Here is a 20,916-nt window from a genome sequence, read left to right as displayed (position 1 = left end):
TTTTTCTGCAAGATCATCAAAGGCGAGAGAGCAACGATGAGAAAAGAAACATCTATGATATGCTGCAATGTATTGCCCAATGAAAATGTTTTGTTTTGATTCTTACTGTATTTTTTCAATCGAGTTCAGTATTTGTGATGTATCGTCTTTTTTTTTTCCCAGGTCATCTCCACTCTGTCGAGGATCTCCCATCACAGTATTGCACAAATCAAAGGCATCAGGTAAATTTAATTTTGAACTCATCATTTAGCGTTTGACTTCAACGATTTTCCGCCAGGCAAACTATTTCGATGCTTCCATCTTTCACAAAAAAAAAACAACCTGAGGTGCAAATTAATCACTACGGCTGCTCTTTTAGAAGTAATTAACACCTAAGGCTTGTTCGTACTTCCCAAAAAAATTCTTTGTTCATTTCCACCTGTGATTGCAACAGTGCTGAAGTGTCTGAGTCAAGCGACTCCAATGTATGCCGGCACCATTATTCTCATACAATAAAAGAAACGGAGAAAATCATTCACCCTTCTTTCATCAGGCCTAAAATGGGCTTCTGATCCCTCTTCATTTTCTCAAACAGCTCAGCAGCTCCGGCACGGCATAAAAAGCCATTTTATCCGTTCTGAGTAATGAGTTGATGGCGCGCACCCATTAGGAGCCACGGCAGGAAATGAAGGGAGTGACATCGAAAGTGAGCTCAGGTCTCCCTCACGCTATTAATAAACATCTTTGCTGTGAGCTGATGAAATTGATGACCGCAGCGGAAACTTAACTTAACTTTAATCCTGAGCTATGTTAAATTTTAGCAATTCACCTTCAATTAATTTGTAAATTAGTTTTAAAGGTGAAAATTCTCTAGATGCTCGTCGGGTATTATTATCACAAGCGTTATGAGTCTGAATAGAGTGTTAGGTATCTTAGTAATTACTCTTAAACAAAAACAAAAATTCTCTTTAACCCAGACCTGGGATGTTTGCTAATCTAGCCCGCGGGCTCCATCGAGCCAGTTCAGTCTCTTGGCACTCACAAAGTCATTATGAAAAGTAAAAGCAAGGGTGATGGTATTTTTTTGAAAGTGGATTCAAATAAAATGGCCGCCCAAGCAAGAAAATGTCGCCTTCACGTTCTCCGGCTACCTAAGCTGGGGAGGTTTCTGGTCCGATAATTGCCCATGTTGTCTCAAATAATGCTTACAGAAAGCACATCAGGCACTTCATCGATCTTTAAAGTGACCAAAGAGCCGGTGGCTACCTTAAATCTCCCTGTATCAATGCCAAAGACCCGTCCATCGACATTCTGTCCGGGTCCATTGATCTCACCTTTGAGGTGGGCTCAGTGCGACGTGGCCTTGGTAGTTCATGTGTCTGTCACCGTCTCGGTGAGGAAGGCTTCCTGTTAACCGTCTTAGATTTTATTTTTTTTAAAGAACCAGCTACATGTTCATCCATTGGCAGCATAACTATTTTCCGCCATGTTGCTTTCAAAATGTAACATTAGCTAATTCTACAAGAACCGTTCTTCCAAACCATGACATAAAAAGTACTTCAATAGGAAAGGTGACTTTGAAGGAAACTAGCAGCCCGTATTTAAAAGCCCGGAAAGGACAGGGAATAAGTAGCAACGTGTGCAAGCTGTGGCTTGAGCTTTAGTGATTTATTGAGCGTAGCAGAAGCAAAGTTGCATCCAGGGACACCCAGCTTCTTCCGTGGTCTCCTATTTGAGCCGAATTCCCATCTAATAACTACACCGCTGTTCTCCTCTCTGACAGCGGCTGATCAATGGCTACGGCTCAGCGCGCCGGTGTCCTGCACACGCGTGCCGACAATTCCCTTTATGCCGGAATTTACCGTATGGACTGAGGAAAATTCAACATGGCTAGGGGTTTGTTAAATTTATGGGACTAATCAAAAAGGGCTCAACAGTAGGACAACAATGCTGACAAAAGTTCGCATGGTTGGATTTGTTTATTTTCACTGCACAAATCTCTTTAAGGAGGCCGTCTATAACCTGATCAATACATGTATTGGGTACAACAAAACAACGGGCATTTACTGTCGCTTGACTTTTCTTCGGAAGAGTAGCGCACGTGAAGACTACAACTAGCCGCCTTGCCAATAATGGCGGGGAATAGTCAGGAGACAAGGTGTTAGAGGAGATCTGATGAAATTATAAACATAGTCCAATGGCACCTTGTTGCACCATTTAGGAGAAATGAAAACAGCAGCATTAGAGAGTGCTTGGCTCCGCAAAACAACACTGAGGTGATAGATGCAAGGCCGCGGCCCCACAAACTACAATGTAATTAAATTTTGCCCTGCGGGACTCCATTAATAACTTATAATATAGTGTGCATTTCATTGGAGGGGGTCGTCAAATGTGGGTGGGTTATTGCGCTCGGGAGGAAGAGCCCCGGTGCTAGCTTGCGCTCATAACGCTAGTGATGAGAGTTGCATAAATCCCGTGAAGTTTTGGCGTCGGATTTTCTCAACTCGGGTTTCGAACCGCATTCAGGAACTGATTTCGAGATTGGCTTGCTTAATTCTCGAGAGTGCGTGTGATAAATGACAGCGATGGCTGACCTTTGGCTAGCTGGCTGAGTGCTCATTAGCTTGATAGCTGTCACTCTGCTCATGTGGAGAATATATTTATATTTTTAAAATGATGAAAGATTGTGAGCTGATCCAAGACCTGCAATGTCAAGTGCTTTTCTGGAAGAACAAAGCACAACGCGATAAAAATGATCCAATAATGAATTTGGTTTAATTACCTTATAAAGATGGAGGCATGTTTACACAATAACACTTGCAGTGATCCCCTGTTGTGTAAATCCACAAATCGCAAAGGCAACCCGGCGTTGTCGGATATTAACAATTTCCGATAAAACAGCGGGTCCCTCTTGCTGCCATTGTCGTATTTCCTTCAAAAAAGTCATACGGTTAGCTAACAATAGAATTGGTTTCACATTTAAAGAGTTTATTGGAGAATATGTGTAATTGCATTGTCGTGCTTTTCTTTATGGTTTAATTGAATAAGCCCCCAAGCAAGAAAAAAATAAACATTGAGTTTCTGCTGATAGAATTCTAATAGTCTATCATTAAGACATTTAAAGCTACTAATTTAGACTTTTGTGGTAACCTTATAAAGTCCACACGTTAGATAGTTGGCATTTCAGTTTCACACGGGCGGTTCACATTATCACCTTAATGATTTTGATCGTCTTAAATTACTCCCGACATTGAAGTAATAGCTTCTGATCTGTAGCAATCTGTTCAAATCAAAAGCAACCGCGATGTAATCATGCACTTGAGAATGTTTGGAGAGAGCACACATCTTTCAAATTCCAAATAAAGTCCCTGCGTTTAATGAGCTAATCGCAAGTCGTTTGGTTTTATGTACCGTCACTTCCGAGTCGTCCTTTTATAGTCGGTGTGTCAACAAGAAGGTGAATCGTATGATTCACGGTAGCACGTTTACGGTTTGCTTTTATTGTCGGCTGTACGACTCGCGGAGCCGTAAGAGTTGACGGATGATCCGTGGGAATCTCCAGTTTCCTTCTAATGTTTTGCCTCTGAGAGTCCTTGAAATGTCCAGAAGACATTCGTCAGTGTTGCAAAAAAAAGGATGTTTCGTCTCCTCACATCCAGTTTCAGTTCCAAGTTGGCTCTGGCGAGATCTTGGCTGACGTATTTTGGAAATGTTTTTTTTTTTATGATTGATGGCTTCTTCTCTGAAAGTGTGATGCACATGGGAGTGACAACCTACTACCGTTTGCTTTTCAGACCTTTCCCCACAGAAGACACAGCCTTGAATGAGGACGATGTGTACCGGAGTCTTGAGGAACTGGCGGAGTAAGTTGGCATTCCGACACACACACGCAAATATGTCGCACATGATAAAGTGACTCCTGTTCACGATCTGGAGAAACTCTCAGTCGCTCTGCCCGTTGCCATGGCGACACCAGCAATATTCCTGCCCTGGCTGCTTTTTATAACGTGGATGTGTGGGTGAATCGTACTCCCATTTGACAGTGTTTCTTTGGGTGACAACTGGGATTGAATGAAGAATATTTAGTTCTAAAAATATTTGAATATTTAGCTGTGACATCTCATGGCGAGAACGGGAGGAGGAAATGGATGGATGTTCTATACGGAGCAGAAACGGCAGCCAAGCAGGTTAATATGGGATTAGAGTGCAGTTAATGTGAATAACGAGCAGTAAAAAAAAATGGTGAAGAAATACAAATTTGAATTATTTTTTTTTAGAAAGATGTGATCCATGTTCACAAACTCAAGGCCACCATCTGATCTTATTGACTTAATTATGCGGCTCTGCTCCACAGCTGCTCTTGACCTTTTGGAAAGACCAAGTATGCATTTTGTTTCATCAATCGACGCACACATCAGCAGGTCACGGGCAGAACACAGTCGGACACGTTTGGCGCTTCGGTTGTGCTTGCTGTAAGGCAACATTCAAAAATGTATTAATTAGCGTGACATATGGTTTCAAAGAAGTGGAATGAGATGGAGGATAATGGTGAGGAATAATCATCCATTTTAGTGACATAATACTCCTCGAGAGTCTCTTAAAGGAGAAAAAGAGGAAAAGTCAAGGCATATGGTTTCATTATAAAACAACAGCTTGCACAGAATATGATCATAAAAGCTCAGTGGCATCATTGGGAAGATGATAAATGATCTGACAGAATGTTTTTTAATTCATCTGCAGTGCCGGTCTTAATGCCCCAAAATCTGACAAGAAAATAATTTTAATTTAGAGGGAAAACGTCCAAAAATTAAAACAAATTGGTCATTCAGTGTTAAGTGAAATATTTGTTTTTATAATTGTTCAAAAATACTTTTTCGATTTTTTTTAATTGGAATACTTTATTCGGGGGAATATTGCTCAGTAACTGTGCCATGCTGAGATGTTCAACCACCACCACCTGACCAAAATCCACCGTCTGCGTGTCGCCAAGGCCGTCGAGCTACTTGGCTGATTGCGTGCAAACACCCAGCGCACCCTGTGGCTTGTCGCCGTGGTAATCAGACCGAAAATGTAACCTAATTCATGAGTGCTTAGGTTTTCCTTCCTTTCCTGACGTACCGTGATGCATACAAATGCTCATGCATGCACGACAATATGACAATGTATCTCTCTATCATTTCATCTGGCAAAGGCACACGCATAGATATTATGCAGGAACAGTGTTTGGAATAATCAAAACAGATTTACTGCTATTCATGTTATGTTTCGTAATTTGAACGAAGACATTGAAATCTTTTTAAGGTACTTTTTGTACACACTGTACAGACCACCCGTTTTTATTATTACTCATGAGGAAAGCTCAATTGATTGGAGCTCGTCTGACTCTCCTCGGTTTTTATATCTGTACTTAATTCTGTACTTCTTATTCAATTCTCTTGTTTCTCGGAATGCCCCACCATGTCACACAAGAGTCTCAGCGGAGGTTTGTGTAATTCCAGAGTTCACGGAGAAGACAGTCGGGGACAGCGTTATTCCCCCCCCCCCTCATGCTACCTTCTCAGTATTCAACAGCGCCTTCTTTCCATAATGAAGCAAGCGGAAGCACATTACTTTGAGTGAACCGAGCAACCTCAATTAAAAAACTTCAAACGGGCCCTGCGTGAGCGTGAAAACAAAGCTGAATATTTGATTGAAAGGCTTTTTTTTCATCTTTTTTTTTCATGACCCTTTTCACACATTCGGTGAACTCAGGGATTATTGTACCCGCAAAGGCAGAGAGCATATGTTCATCATATCATTTTTATTCATGTAGAAATGTACATTGAATATTAAGAACTAAAAAACAGCAGCATTTGCGTGCTAAGAAAGTCCAACTTTTGTTCTCCAGTGAGCACGACGTGGGCGAGGATGACGTCTACGACTGCGTCCCGTGCGAGGACGATGGCGACGATATCTACGAGGACATCATTAAGGTGGAAGTACGACAACCCATGGTGAGGCCTGGACGCCTTCCATCTTTTTTTGTCATTTATCGCCGCTCTGTTTTGAATTTTTGGATTGATTTGCCTTCCTCATGCTGCAGATCAGATACATGCAGGTGAGTGGCGCTGCGTTTTGCGATCAATCCCGGCCGGCATCAAAGCCAACCCGGCGAGGCACCGTCCTCCCCCCGCGGAAAAAGCAAAAAAGACGTCCCTCAAGGATGACGTGCCAATTAGTGGCGGAATTGAATGTACACGGCAGCTGCTCCAAAACGTTGACTCAGTCCCCGTGGGAGAAAATGTGACATCAGGGGATGACTACAACACCATAAACAAATTGATCATTTTAGATATCATTTGCATTGACGAAAAAATGTCAATATCGTACATTTTATTCAATTTATGTCATTATCGTGCCTCATTTCCCCCACGAATTATTCCCACAGCCCTTCCCTGTCATGTAGCATGCTAAAACCAGTTGCTATTGATCATCCTTTAATAACGATAAAATAACTTCTTTTCTGTGCGTTGTAGAAAATGGGCATGACAGAAGACGACAAGCGGAATTGCTGCTTAGTAGAGATCCAGGAGACCGAAGCCAAGTATTATAAGACGCTAGAAGATATCGAGAAGGTGAGGAATGAGTGCATTTTTTTTTTTTTTTTTTTTTAACGAACCTCGGACCTCAATGTGACGTGCATTTCCGTCAGTGTCTTGTGTGGGCTTGTTCGCAGCATTGAGGTGTCTGGTATTGTCAGCTTTGTTGGGGAGCACAAATGTCACAGGAAGGGATCAATAGTGGTTATTACGCAATCGGCCTCCGTGTGAGAAACTGATCCTTCGGGTTTTGACATCACACAGTGACACTCAAAATCACAATAGACACACTTGAAAAGATTTTTCCAGTCAGTTCATGATGTTTCATCACACATCACGACCCCATTTTGGAAATCAGCATTGCTGACGCGTCGGTTCTCGCTCGCGTTGACAGGTTTCATTTGCAAGGTGATGGAGAGAAACAAATCACGATCCCGACTAATTTCATTAAACAAAATGTGTATCCTGAGTTTCCAGCATCTCAACGGCACGAGAATAAATGAGACTAAGCACCCCTCCTTATGATCACAGGACTCGTTAAGCTTAATTGAGTTGGGGTTAATAAAGCCTTCCGCACTTTGTTAGCATTAGCATGAAGGAATGTGACAGGTTGAAAAGTGTACAACGTGCAGGTTTACTTTTTGGAGTGCAATTAAAACTGCATTTGTTTGTAAATATACCGTACACTGTATTTTTTTTTTCTTATTAAAGAACTACATGATCCCATTGAGGCAAATTGTGAGTCCGCAAGACATGGAGGCCATCTTTGTCAACCTTGAGGTCAGTAAACATGCTACATTGCATTATTGTTATCCCGTGATTGCATTTTCAAATGGCACCATCCTATCATGAGCAAGGTATTTTTAGAACAGGCCCGCGGGGCGACCCGCGGTGGTCGACCAGGTGCCTGCGAGCAAAAACAAGTTGTTGTTGCTTTCCTAAGTGACACACAACTTTGAAAAGCTCTTTTTTTTTCCTCAGGATGTGATCAAAGTACATTTTGCTCTGCTTCGAGCCATCGACCTCAACATGGTCACCGGAGGAAACGGTTTGGGGAAGATCTTCCTCGACTTCAAAGAACGGTTAGTAAATGTTTGATTTCTACCGATGGTGATGATCGATTCTGCACCCGTTCATGATGTGCTTCTTTTTTTTTTTTTTTATTTCGAGAGCAAGCCCCCACTGCTTGTTGCATAGCATATTTAATATTATTTTTGTTTATTACATTATTTATATTTATTTGTTACCGTATTTTCCGCCCTATAAGGCGCACCTAAAAACCTAGATTTTTCTCAAAAACCAACAGTGCGCCTTATAGCCCAGTGCGCCTTATATATGGACCAAATTCCTAAATTTAAACTGGCCCAAAGCATTGTGTCATGAAATCAATCATAAGTGGCCCGCTGAAGACTATGAATCATGACTTAAAAAGACTATGGATCATTATTTTATGATTATAAAGTAATTTGTTTCCGTCTGAAGTTGAAATAAAAAAGATAAAATGGAGAATGATTTGATTTGGATTAAAAATCTGACATGATGCATTAAGGCTGCGCCTTATAGTCCGGTGCGCCTTATATAAGGATAAAGTTTTAAAATGGGCCATTCATTGAAGGTGCGCCTTATAGTCCGGTGCGCCTTATAGGCCGGAAAATACGGTAATTTTATTATTATTTTTATTTTATTAAAAAATATTTTTATTAGAGCCTTATTTATTTGCTCCAAACACTTTTAGTCCAGCTTCCATTCATAAACAAATTCCGCAACGGCGTTTATATTTCCATTTAGTGACATTCTCCAAAATGCGACACGGGGTTATTTTGAGAAAAGAGTCCATTAGATTTGCAGATTTTCTGCGTCACGAGCTTTGACTGGGCCGTCGTGATTGACACGTGAACCCGCCTCATTATGAGGCCGCCGCCGTCTTGTCTCTCCGCCGCCGTAAACAACGGTGACCAGGGGATTCCAACTCCCCCGTCAGACATCCGGCTAGTGTTCGCGAGGACCTATCCGGCTAATTAATTTGCTTATCTATGCTTGTAAGTCCCAATGACCTTTCCAACAATGTGCTCGATTCATTTTTCCTCTCGTGTTGGCACGAAAGATGAAAAGCCCCTTTTTTTCTTATTTGTCATCGAGCTGAATGCCACGTTGAAAATGTCAGCGGTTCATCACGACCGCGGTTCAATTCTTAACCGAACGGAATGGAAAGAGGCGGCTCGAGAAAGTAAATGGCCGTCTAAGCACCCTCGTGTCGATATCCTCATCTGCGACATTCCCGGGCTCATTTCCGAAGTAATCTGCCGCCCTGATTTCCTCGCGCCGCCTAATCACGACGACGCCATGAGGCTCCTCCAAAGAGCATCTGAACACCACTTACTCCATTTCCCGTGAGTTGAACGGAGGTGAGACGCTCCCAATGCCGCGTGTCAGAGAGGATTAGCCGCCATTACAACTTGTCACTTGTGGTTTGCCGTGTGATTTCCTTCAGTGCTTCGCCTCTGGACCAAATTGGGAAGTCCAACATTTCCATTACGAGACATCCGAGGCCAAACTAACATGTTGAATTCTTTGAAACCTTTACAATATGACTTTGTCGCTTTTTAGAGACTGCAAACGATGAGTGGTTACCTCCTACTGTGCGGTTTGCTCAGACTTGGTGTCAAGTGGAGCGTATGTGATGGACTAATTATGGACTGGGCCAAGGAGAGTCTTGCATGGCGCAATGTGCTTATTAGCCCTCTGGCATCCATGTGTGGAAGTACCCAGCTTCTGACGCCAATGAAAGGACTGTTATTAAATTGGAACTATAGTCGCCCCCTTCCCTAACACTGCTTGAAGCCTTCATGGTTTTATTTTGTTGGAATTTGTTCCAGCAGACTTTCACCAGTGCTTTTTATTGACACTATGGATTTATCTATTGATGCTTTTCAACCTGCTCCAGAATCAATGCTTAGTTCATTTTTTGTCACCATGACGACGAGTAGCGCTAACGCTACTTGTTTTGTATTTTCACTCATGGAGTCAGCACTTCATAACAAAACCACCCAATAATATTTGTCAATCAGTGTTTTCATTATGGTTCAAATTCGGAACACTGCGATTTCAGCACAGCTCGCCACTGTACCGTATTTTCCGGACTATAAGGCGCACCGGCTATAAGGCGCACCTTCAATGAATGGCCCATTTTAAAACTTTGTCCTTATATAAGGCATCATGTCAAATTTTTAATCTAAATCAAATCATTCTCCATTTTATCTTTTTTATTTCAACTTCAGACGCAACAAGTTACTTTATAATCACAAAATAATGATCCATAGTCTTTTTGATTCATGATTCATAGTCTTCAGCGGGCCACCTATGATTGATTTCATGACACAATGCTTCGGGCCAGTTTAAATTTAGGAATTTGATCCATATATAAGGCGCACCGGACTATAAGGCGCACTGTCTGCTTTTGAGAAAATTCTAGTTTTTTAGGTGCGCCTTATAGTCCGGAAAATAAGGTAGTTTCCCAACCCGCAGCCGCTCTCAGATCTTCGAGAGTCTCGATTCCACTTCGAGTTTGCCGTGTTAGATTATCATGCCAGGGTGCCAACGCTGCGATCCTTGCCAGCGGCCTACTTTCCACTCAGCGAGCGAGTAGAATGTGTCTCACGTGCTGAGGGGGGGAACGCCCATGTCGAGCTGACATTGAGCTCCCCCGTGGTTGAACCTCTACATCTATGTCAGCGTTCCATTATGAAATCTAATGAACGTGGCCTTCATATCCTCACCGCTCAAAATTAGCTAATATTCTTTTTCTCCTCCTCACATCCCGATAAGAGCAAGAGAATCAAGGGCCGGCTTCTATTGGCCCTCAGTCATTCCATTTTATTGGCAAGACCCCTCCAAATATTGCCCCGGGATTCAAATGTAGTCATTACTTATTCATGTTATTCACAATTCAGTCCAAATTATAATACATTTATTCACATATTCATTCATCCGCTCCCCGTTGTGGGAAATTGCTCCTTGGCTCACATTTTGTCGTAAATCTTAAAATGAACGTGTAAGACATTGTCTTAACGACTGCGGCGATAATTGCTTTCAAGTCGATTCCGGGCCGTCTGTTTTGTCTTGAGTGTTTCCACAAAAAGATATTTATCCCTCCTGACAATTTAAAGATTAAAATTTCCTGCCATATGTTGTGTCAGGTTTTAAGCGGATTCCGTCACTTTATTTCTCAGTCTACTTGATTTCGTTCAAATCTGTAACCCCGCAATTGTTTTGCGATTGAACATTTTGTGCTTTGTAGCAATTATCAAAGCACAACCAAAAACTCATTGATTGTCTCTTCAGGTTATTAATCTATGGCCAATACTGCAGCCACATGGAGAACGCCCAGAAGACACTGGATGAACTAATAGCGACACGGGAAGATGTCAAGATCAAAGTCGAGGTAATCACCTCTACCAATTATAAATAGCGCAAAAAAGCAAATAGGTGAGTTTTATTAGATTTAAATAAAAATCTGTGAATTCACAGAAAGGCACAGGAAGCCTCTTTGTACGGTGATCCAAACACTTCTCACAATAAAGCCGTTTAAAGACGAATAAGCCTCGCCTGTTACCGCAGAGTTATGGAAGCTTGAAAACACACAAGCCGCTATGAAGGGAGCCTTAAAGGCCCACTGTTTCGTTTGGAAACACGCCATTTGTTTTTTGTCAAAGGAACCTCTATGTTAGCTTGCATTTATGCCACAAATAGTTGGGAAATGTTTTTGTACGCTCAAAAAAGAAACCGACTTCATTGTTGCAAATGGAATTTCCGAAGCGTTGCTACTACGGCAACCGAGTCGCATAAATTGTTAATGCGTGTCTCTTAATTGGCTAGGAATTACAACATTTATGTCACGAGTAATAATAAACTGTTGTTGCTGCTTTACAGGAATGTACGATGAAAGTCCAGGAGGGCAAATTCAAGCTGCAGGATCTTCTGGTGGTTCCTATGCAGAGGGTACTCAAGTATCACTTACTGCTAAAGGTAGGTAGGAGAATGAAGCTTCAAATTGCTTCATGAATCAGTCCTGTTTTTGAACCAGCGCTGACTTACCGTAATTTTCGGACTATAAGTCGCACTGGAGTATAAGTCGCACCAGCCATAAAATGCCCAAAAAAGTGAAAAGAAAACATATATATGGATATAAGTCGCTCCTGAGTATAAGTCGCCCCCCCACCCAAACTATGGAAAAAAAACGCAACTTATAGTCAGAAAATTACGGTAGATATTTCATCCGATTTCAGCAGCTTTTAAGATTGCGTAAGTAGTTCTAATCACATCAGGTATTTGCAGAAATCCAGGATTTTGTGTTACGCGGACACCGAGCAATATTTCAGCCTTGGCAGGACTGAATGTTGTTGGTTACTGAATGATTCATGATTTTCTTTTTTTATTCATCCCAATAAATATTTGTATGAGCATCAGGTGGGATTCTCCCCTTGAAGTGTGCCGGCTTGGAATTTATATTTGATGAAAGAAATAACGGATTATTCGAGACATGTGTTCCATCACATTAGAGTTCGTGACGTGACAAAGTGGCAAAGTGCTAAGCTGATAGAAGGTCCAGGCAGTTCTGGGACTTCTCTATCAGTGTGAATAGAACCCCCCCGCAATTCTGGGTTGCAGCCAGGCACTAAGGTCAAATCAAGCGTGAACTAATTCGATTAAGCTCAGCCCATTTCACCGCTCTTCGTCGCTTTTCAGGAAGGCGTCGTACATACAAGTTTATTGCTTGTTGTGTGTCCGGCCGCGAGACACAAGCAACATTTTTTTTTATTTTTTCTGTCATGGCTCAAATACACAAAGTTATATAAAATAGAAAAAGACCGTATTTACCTTTACAATTTGAGTTTGTTGTGACTTTATGACCTCCGTTTTGAATATTTTGCCCATCATCTCCTTTCCCCACTCGCAATGATTTATGGGTCCAAATCTCATTGCAGCTCGACGGCATTTCATACATCATTGCAGCATTTAATTACTTCCCTCTCGGTGGAAGAGAAAAAAAGCAATTGCAGAACATAAAGATGCGGAATGTTTGTCTGTGGGAGGCAATAGTTGTGGTTCTCTTGTTACTGCAATTTCGCAACTGGAGTCTTCTTACAACTGACTCTAATGTCTTCCTTTTTTTTTTTTTTTTATGTATTGTCTTTGGCCCGGTTCTTGGTTTCAGCTAATATACTTAATGTTAATGATTTTGTTGCTTTTTTTCCTTCACAGGAACTTCTGAGTCACTCGACGGACCGACCAGAGAGGCAACAATTAAAGGAGGCACTGGAGGCTATGCAGGTTTGTGTTACAAATATTTGGAATTGATTTTAAATGTGAATTTTTTATTTATTGTTTGTGTGTGTGTGTGCTGTCAGGACTTGGCCATGTACATCAATGAGGTCAAGCGGGACAACGAGACACTGAAGAAAATAAGTGAATTCCAAAGTTCGATAGAAAATCTTGTAAGTATTTTCGCTTGGTCATCAGTACACTGCTTTAAATTAAGGAGTTGGCAAGTCAGAGGGCTTTTGGGTCAATCTTGAACAGAGTGTCATGGAGAAAATACAACAACTGTTTCATGAAGCACATTTGAAGCTTCGTTTGCCCATCACTAGTTTTAATCAACAAATTATTTCAACCTTTTTTTTGTGCAATGTTAGAGGCATAAAAAAAAAATCCACAAATTAATGCCCTTGGGTAATTTTTTTCTGTACTTCTGTTAAATGTACAATACAAGGATGGAGAAGTATATTTTCTTACCATCTATTTGGATTCTCAGCGAGCTTCCCTGTGCTTCTGAATTATTTATAGTCTCTCATTAGTGATAACAATCAGTGAATTGACCCCGACTATGTGTGTGTGACCTAAGCAGCAGGTGAAGCTGGAAGAGTACGGAAGGCCAAAGATAGACGGCGAGCTGAAGGTCTGCTCCATCGTCAACCGTACCAAACAAGACCGGTGAGTCTCAACAACGCCGAAGGAAAAAAACGATCGTAGATTGACTAACGTGTATTTCCAGGTATATATTCCTGTTTGATAAAGTGGTGATTGTCTGCAAGAGGAAAGGTTATAGCTACGAGCTCAAAGAGATTATCGAACTGCACTTGTATAAAATGTCCGATGACCCCATGAACAACAGAGACATGAAAAAGGTAAAAAGTCTCGTTTACAATTTTGATAACGGTAATCATGACGGCCTTAGTAGTTGGAAGAAAAACTTGGACGTGCTCATCCATGCTTGAGAAATCATGTAAAGGCAACAAATGGTCATGATTCATAAAAATGTCAATCGGAGCATATGGCAGCCAGTCTAACGTGGCTTTTTTTTTGTTTTTAATCTGCATGTGTTTCCATGTCGCATGTGTAACTGGGTCTTTTTATGGTGTCTTTCTTTTTGCATGCTTACCAGTCAAGTGGAAAAATGGTAAGCGCAAGTGCCTCTTTCATTGAACTCATTGTTTCACGATGGTGCTGGTGTTTATTTTTGGGTGTCATGTGGCAAATGCACGCATCTTACCGTAATTTTCGGACTATAAGTCGCGTTTTTTTTTTTATAGTTTGGGTGGGGGGGGGGGTTGACTTATACTCAGGAGCGACTTATATACATATATATGGTTTTTTTTTTCACTTTTTTGGGCATTTTATGGCTGGTGCGACTTATACTCCAGTGCGACTTGAAGTCCGAAAATTACGGTACTCTCAAGCATTGCTTAAGCATGTACAACATCACATAGTTATGAATAAATGAGTTAAGTGGGACTGTTTTATTTCATCTGGCCTTTGCTCGGATTCACATCGTTGCCATCTTCTACTAACTCGTGTTTTTTTTCTTCAGTGGTCTTATGGATTCTACCTGATCCACCTGCAAGGGAAGCAGGGCTTCCAGTTCTTTTGTAAAACAGAAGACACAAAGAGGAAATGGATGGAGCAGTTTGAAATGGCCATGTGAGTTTGAGCGCATCGTGCATTTATTCTTAATGACCTCAATCGATGAAATCATTGGCTGCTATTTCCCTCACAGGTCCAACATCAAACCGGAGAGAGCGACGGCTAACCAGCATAACTTCCAAATGCACACGTTTGATAAGAACACAAATTGTCGAGCCTGCAAGATGCTACTGAGGTAACAAACGAAGCGAGGCGATCCTTTAAGAGTGTTTTCTTGTTTTTGCATTTCATCCAATTTCCATGATCCAAAGCCAGACGTGAAATAAATCCAGCTTCGACAATTTGGGGGAATGAAGCACAATGTGTGACGTGTTTGCTTCACTGAGGCTGACAGCTATATTTTTAAACATGGAGGATTACCCGTGTCATGGAATCAATGTGTCCGCCTCTACCACACCAGACTGAGCAATGCAGAGTTGGCTTGGATAAACTCCACTTTGTGTATTGACCCACAAATTTCATGGCCGGCCTGACCTGGATTCGCAGCCAGTCGAAAAGGCTTGCGCCAATATTCTGGGCTACCTGCTACATGCTAATTACTCGTGGGGCACAAAATGACAATGTGTGATGAAATACAGCATGTTCTTTAAGATCTATATTTTTATTGAAAATGTGTCACAGTTTTACTGTAAACATTTTTTTAGCCCCGCAGGGAAATTGTTGTTACATAAGGTTCATTTGGACATGATGTGTGTGTCTGTGTGTGTATCCGTTAGGGGCATCTTCTATCAGGGTTACTTTTGCTCTCGGTGTGGAACAGGAGCACATAAAGAGTGTCTGGAAGTCATCACCATCTGCAAAATCAGTAAGATATTATTATTATTATGATTATTTTTATTATCCTCTCTGACTTCCTCTTCCGTTTCTTTGATTGATTTCAGATCCTCTTGACTTGGTGAGTAGATGGAAATACTATACAGTTATGCATAGTGGAAATTAGCCATAAAGACTCTTGAGTAATTATCTTGTTCATTTTTTTTATCATTTGCAGGAACCTGGAATATCCTCTGGTAAGTGCTCTCATTCACTGCTGTGGAAGCATAGCTCTTTACTGCCATCTTGTGGTAGGAGTTATTTCCTTAACATGTTCAACCCTTCTATTCTGGGTTTATTTGGAAATTGAATTATTTTATTTTTTTCCAGGCCCCAAGATGGTAGCAGTGAGAAACTACCACGGTACACCAGCACCCCCGGGGAAGACAGCTCTGTCCTTTCAAACGGGAGACTACATCGAGCTGCTGAAGGGGGATCCTGACACCGCGTGGTGGGAGGTAAAGCAGACACGTTGCTGTATTATTTTCACAAAATGACTGACAGCATCCTTTTCATAGTTGAAGGTATAATTAATAATCATCTTCAGAGGTTCATCGAGTTCATTCTGCGGTTTTATATAACACATTCAATTATCTTGTCTCTCAGGGAAGATTGATCCAAACGCAAAAGAATGGCTTCTTCCCCAGTTCCTGCGTGAAACCGTACCTCGACCCAAAGGTGAGACCACCGTGTTCAGCAAGAGGTGAACTTTTACATTTTGGACGACTTGACCGTGTTGTATTCGTGACAGCCCTTCCAGTCGATATCCAGCAGGCAGTCGTCAAGGGACGCCGACTACTACGGCTATCCATGGTAAGGCCCGAAACATTTTCTTCTTCTTTTTTTTCCGCAATCTCAATGAACAGGGCTGTGCGTTCTGTCGTATCCTTAATCCTGTCAGCTCCATTGGCGTCGACAAGCTTTGACGAACTATTTGACGGCTCCTGTCTAAAGTTGAATTGCGACGCGACCGCTTGATGTCGCGCGAGTCGTGACACGAAATGACTCGGCTTTTATTCTCTGCTCCTGCCGATAGGTTTGCGGGAAATATGGAACGCCAGCAAGCTGACAACCTCTTAAAATCCCACAGCAGCGGGACCTACCTCATCAGGGAGCGGACAGCTGAAGCTGAGAGGTTCGCCATCAGCATCAAGTAAGTTCGATTTCATCAAGAGGGAGAAAATTAGCAATTTGATGGCTTTTGTCAAACACGCTCGTGATCAAGTCGTTCACTCAATCAGAAGAAGAATCACAACGGGCTTGTCGTTCCGCCTCGCAGATTTAACGATGAAGTGAAACACATTAAAGTCATTGAGAAAGACAGCTGGATTCACATCACCGAGGCCAAGAAGTTCGAGAGCCTTCTGGTAAATACCCAACGGTGAAGATACACAGCGTGATGATTCCAAACAAAGGCTGCATTGATTTGTTGTGCTGGCCAACAGGAGCTCGTGGAGTATTATCAGTCCCATTCACTCAAAGAGAGTTTCAAGCTGCTAGATACCACCTTGCGATATCCCTACAAGGCGAGGGAGCGTTCGTTGACGCGGAGCAGCTCCCGCTCGCCAGGTATGGTCTTCTGAATTCTGCCATGCACTTCAAAGCGGGTTAAAAACACATTTGTAGGTTAGTTGTCGTTGTTTTAGCCCTCCTTCCACAGTTTGACTTTGTGATGGGCAAACGAAGCTTCAAATGCGCTTCATGAAACAGTTGTGTTTTTTCATTCCTCTAGATGGCACTGTTGGTTTGAACAGAGGTTGAAAAAAATAATCAAAAGCTTTCAGCTCAATATTTAACTGAGACCGCCATCCAGAGGAGTGAGAAAGTACGACTGGTTCGTGAAGCACATTTGAAGCTTCGTTTGCCCCAGCACTATCACGTGTGCTTTAGACGCATCGAATTTCCCCTGCTTTTTTGGCCTTCAGCACTGCTTGCACTTCAACACATTTCCCAACTTTATTTCCTTGTTTTGTTTTCTTCCCACTTTCTTTCTTCCTCTTAGCAGCCACCTGCGCCTCCTACAACTTCTCCTTCCTCAGTCCGCAGGGCCTGAATTTCTCCTCTCAGAGCTCGGCTCCTTTTTGGTCAGGTACCGGCTTGCTTCTGATTCTCGCCTCTTTTTATCTCGCCTCGAGTTGTCGCTTGTCCCGAAAGGCGTTACTTCTGCTACTTTGCTTTTGTTCATTTTATTACTCAGACTTCAGTCTTCCCTGGGTGTGGTATTCCCTCATTAATTCAAGGAAAGAAAACCAATTTCCTCTCCTGTGATGAAACAATTTACTGTTGGGCTACATTGGGTCACACTGGACACTGAACTTTTTTTTTCCCGTTCATATTCAGTACGAATAATTAGTGCCTCCAAGTGCAAGTCTGAACTTTCACCTGCCAGCCAGAGATGGTCTTATTTAAAATTCATAAATAATAGCTTAGCGTGCTACTTACAAACTCAAGTGTCATGTGGTGTTGATCTGTGTTTTATCTGTGTGACATTTTTCAGTGTTTACACCTCGCGTTGTGAGTACAGCCGTGGCCAGGTATAACTTTGCAGCACGAGACATGAGAGAACTGTCTCTGCGAGAAGGAGACGTTGTCAAAATATACAGCAAAATCGGAGGGGACCAAGGATGGTGGAAAGGCGAGGCCAATGGACGGGTGAGTAAACTGCTGGAGTTTTTATCTTTTTTATTCCGTATATATGAATTGTTTAAATAAATCAATCATTATTATTATTATTATGTTTGCATCACATCTTCATCTTGTTGATTCACGTATATATATGAATTGTTTGAATTAAAGAATCTTAAAATATTATTATTATTTTTGCACCACAGTATGTTGTATGTTGTAACATTTTTACGTGACTAAAACCGGTGGGGACTATAGAGTATATTTTTCAGGTTCGCACTCGGGGCGTGACCCTGACAAATCTGTCACTGTGCATTCTCCCATAGTGTTTTTATTTTTTTTCCATTTTGCCTTGATTTACATTATGGGTTGCATGCGCTATTTATCTTAGTCATCATTTCTATTGTAGTAAATGGCACTTAGCGCCCTCTGGTGGCCGGGTGGGGCTCAGTTCTTCCTGCCCCGAATCCATGATCATCACTAAATGCATTCAAGCAACAAGAGAAATATTTGGTCGATTTTTAGCCTTTAATTAGTAATGGCTTGTCCGAGATTCCTTCCCAGTTGCGTTTCCATGGTCAAACATCACTAAATAATGAAATAACGATTTACTTCTGTGCTGTTTTTTTGGAACATCCACACGGTGTTCAATATTCAACTTCACTCACGCAACAAGTAAGAAAACTTTGTTGCTTAGCAACAGCTCAAGTAGTGCTCCACGTGAAGCCATAAAAGAAGACTGATGAGGCTGCTCCAGCCGAGCATGGAGTGTTCTGAAAATAATGCAAATATCTTCCTATGCATGGGCGGTTGCATTCTGATGAGTTCATCGTTCATCGCGAGATCAGAAAGAGATGATCGATGTGTCTATCAGCGTCATTTGTCCAGTATGAATTTTTTTTTTTGGTTTTCAGATTGGGTGGTTTCCCTCAACCTATGTGGATGAAGAAGGAGTCCAGTAAGGGCTGGATCTTGCCCACCTGGTACCCCTTTAAAAAAATAAATACAAAAAAAAAAATCAGGAAACATCTTTAAATGTATCTATCTGCTGATCTCAGAGGAAAACGCCTCATTCACTCTCCAGGAAAGAAACTTTTTTTTTTTTTTTTGTCATTGTCGATGCTTCTGCTGGATCGCAAGCACCTTGCCAACCCCCCGTCTTCAAGTTTGCCTCGGCTTTGCTCGTTTCAAGGGATCCCTCGTTTATTCCTGTACGGATAAGAGCGGAATCGCAAAAACAGACTGTGGATAGCTTTACTCTGGAAAAAAAAGAAGAAGAAAAAAAACTTGCGGACCTCTGCGAGGTGGAATAATTGTACAGTATAGATAATTTATTGAATAGAGATTATTATCATGACTGTGGTTACTTGTGGGGGATTTCGCAACAGCAGAGAAATCTGCAAAGAAAACGAGGAGAGAGAAAAACAAGATGCTCTTTTTCTTTTCACATTGACAGATTTTGCCTTAGTTGTCATGGTGATGCCTTGTGGGTTGACTCCAGTGGAAGGAAAAAGACTTTGTTGACTGGCTTGGCTTCTCATGCATGCATGTGTCCGTCCGTGCGCAGCCCACACAAACACCAATGTACAGTTCGGTGCCTTTCAAAGACTGCTTCCAACCTCAACATCAGCCGCTAAACGACATTTGTCATCGATAAAAGGACAAATTGTGCACATGCAAATGGGGAAGAAGAAAAATTGAACCCGAGAATGGACGGTAGTTGAGTCACTGAATGCAACTAAGGGGAAGAAATTCACAGAGTCGTACTTTTTTTCTTTATAGTAAACAATCACAGCTCACATCAGTTTTATTATCAGTTTCATCAACAGGATATGAAAGGGAAACAACTTGGGAAAACGAAGCTTCAAATGTGCTTCATGAACCAGTTGTAGTTTTGGATTTCTCCAGATGGCGCTGTTGGTTTATACAAAGAGGATTAAAAAATACCGAGTGCCATCTAGATGAGTCAAAAAATACACCAACTGGTTCATGAAGCACATTTGAAGCTTCGTTTTCCTATCTGTAGTAACAAAACTTCACTACTCCAGCTAATATTGGTATTTTTTTAACCCAACTGAACCGATCGCCAACTTTGGCCGCTTTTTTTTTTTACTGTCTGCATGGAATTTTATTTCCGTCGTATGCTGCCTTATGGATTTTTTTATGGATGATCAGGTGACCAGATGTGTTTCCTCCTGGTTGTCACATGTGAAAATCCTCTTTGGTCGGTGCTGTGTCAACTGAGAATTAAACTGCCATAAAAAAGTACGTGTGGATGACTAAGCGTGTATGTGTGTGTGGGTGCATTTGTGTACTAATCATCTGTAATCTGCACACACTCGGAAAATTGCGGGGGTGTGATACAGTGCCGAGTGTTTCAGTTTAACTCTGGTGATTGTTTGGCACTCTATGCATAGATTTACGATCGTGTAGAGTGTGAGTGACATTTCCTTGCCGCTGTCCCCAGGTATCGCATGGTTTTATACTTGCACCACATCATCATATTTATTGACATCTTATTTCTGCAATTGTGTCCATTTCATCACTAAGAACATTTTCAGGTTGTCTTGATTCAGCCCCTGGACAAGAAGAGCCCGACGCATGTAGCTATTGATATTTCAACTCCTCTCAGTACATTCTGGAAAAAAAAAAAATATCTGTACGTCATTGTGCACATTTTTGGTTGAATGGTTTCTAAATGAGGTCTATGATGGAATAAATATTTCAAATTTATACACATCATATTTTGTCATGTTTGGCCTCGCGTGTCTCTGAATTTGTTTTTCATGCTGGTTTCGAAAATGTCTTTCTTTCATCAAATTGATCATCAAAATGACTCAATTTGTGACTAAATTGCTTTAGTATAAATTATTTTTTTCTTTTGTTTTTGCTGTCTTTATATTTGATAATTACCATTACATGTAGCCTGAAGCATTTTGTG

The 20,916-nt window shown here is 41.5% G+C and overlaps 1 protein-coding gene across 6 annotated transcripts in view; it reads left to right on the top strand.

Moving 5' to 3' along the window:
* Window positions 1–20,708, top strand: part of vav2 (vav 2 guanine nucleotide exchange factor) — a 68,491-nt gene extending 47,783 nt beyond the window's left edge. The window contains exons 3-29 of one of the 6 annotated variants that reach the window (XM_061293365.1): window positions 163–221; window positions 3,774–3,842; window positions 5,867–5,972; window positions 6,495–6,593; window positions 7,269–7,337; window positions 7,539–7,639; window positions 10,899–10,998; window positions 11,487–11,582; window positions 12,819–12,887; window positions 12,965–13,051; window positions 13,462–13,547; window positions 13,609–13,741; window positions 13,999–14,013; window positions 14,425–14,534; window positions 14,611–14,712; window positions 15,254–15,342; window positions 15,419–15,432; window positions 15,529–15,547; window positions 15,681–15,808; window positions 15,957–16,028; window positions 16,102–16,163; window positions 16,387–16,503; window positions 16,630–16,717; window positions 16,796–16,919; window positions 17,353–17,439; window positions 17,848–18,002; window positions 18,890–20,708. In XM_061293365.1, coding sequence (XP_061149349.1) covers window positions 163–221; window positions 3,774–3,842; window positions 5,867–5,972; window positions 6,495–6,593; window positions 7,269–7,337; window positions 7,539–7,639; window positions 10,899–10,998; window positions 11,487–11,582; window positions 12,819–12,887; window positions 12,965–13,051; window positions 13,462–13,547; window positions 13,609–13,741; window positions 13,999–14,013; window positions 14,425–14,534; window positions 14,611–14,712; window positions 15,254–15,342; window positions 15,419–15,432; window positions 15,529–15,547; window positions 15,681–15,808; window positions 15,957–16,028; window positions 16,102–16,163; window positions 16,387–16,503; window positions 16,630–16,717; window positions 16,796–16,919; window positions 17,353–17,439; window positions 17,848–18,002; window positions 18,890–18,937 — 2,304 coding nt within the window. In that variant the 3' untranslated portion in view covers window positions 18,938–20,708. Of the gene's footprint in view, window positions 1–162; window positions 222–3,773; window positions 3,843–5,866; window positions 5,973–6,494; window positions 6,594–7,268; window positions 7,338–7,538; window positions 7,640–10,898; window positions 10,999–11,486; window positions 11,583–12,818; window positions 12,888–12,964; window positions 13,052–13,458; window positions 13,548–13,608; window positions 13,742–13,998; window positions 14,014–14,424; window positions 14,535–14,610; window positions 14,713–15,253; window positions 15,343–15,418; window positions 15,433–15,528; window positions 15,548–15,680; window positions 15,809–15,956; window positions 16,029–16,101; window positions 16,164–16,386; window positions 16,504–16,591; window positions 16,718–16,795; window positions 16,920–17,352; window positions 17,440–17,847; window positions 18,003–18,889 lie in introns of those variants that run through there. The other 5 variants (XM_061293362.1, XM_061293361.1, XM_061293364.1 and 2 more) reach the window with 5 other exon arrangements.
* The last annotated feature ends 208 nt before the right edge of the window (window positions 20,709–20,916 follow it).

Source organism: Syngnathus typhle, linkage group LG12, assembly GCF_033458585.1.
Source record: "Syngnathus typhle isolate RoL2023-S1 ecotype Sweden linkage group LG12, RoL_Styp_1.0, whole genome shotgun sequence".
Classification (NCBI taxonomy): Eukaryota; Metazoa; Chordata; class Actinopteri; order Syngnathiformes; family Syngnathidae; genus Syngnathus; species Syngnathus typhle.
The sequence above is the reverse complement of the archived record's forward strand: the minus strand, read 5'-3'. Positions and strand labels throughout refer to the sequence as shown.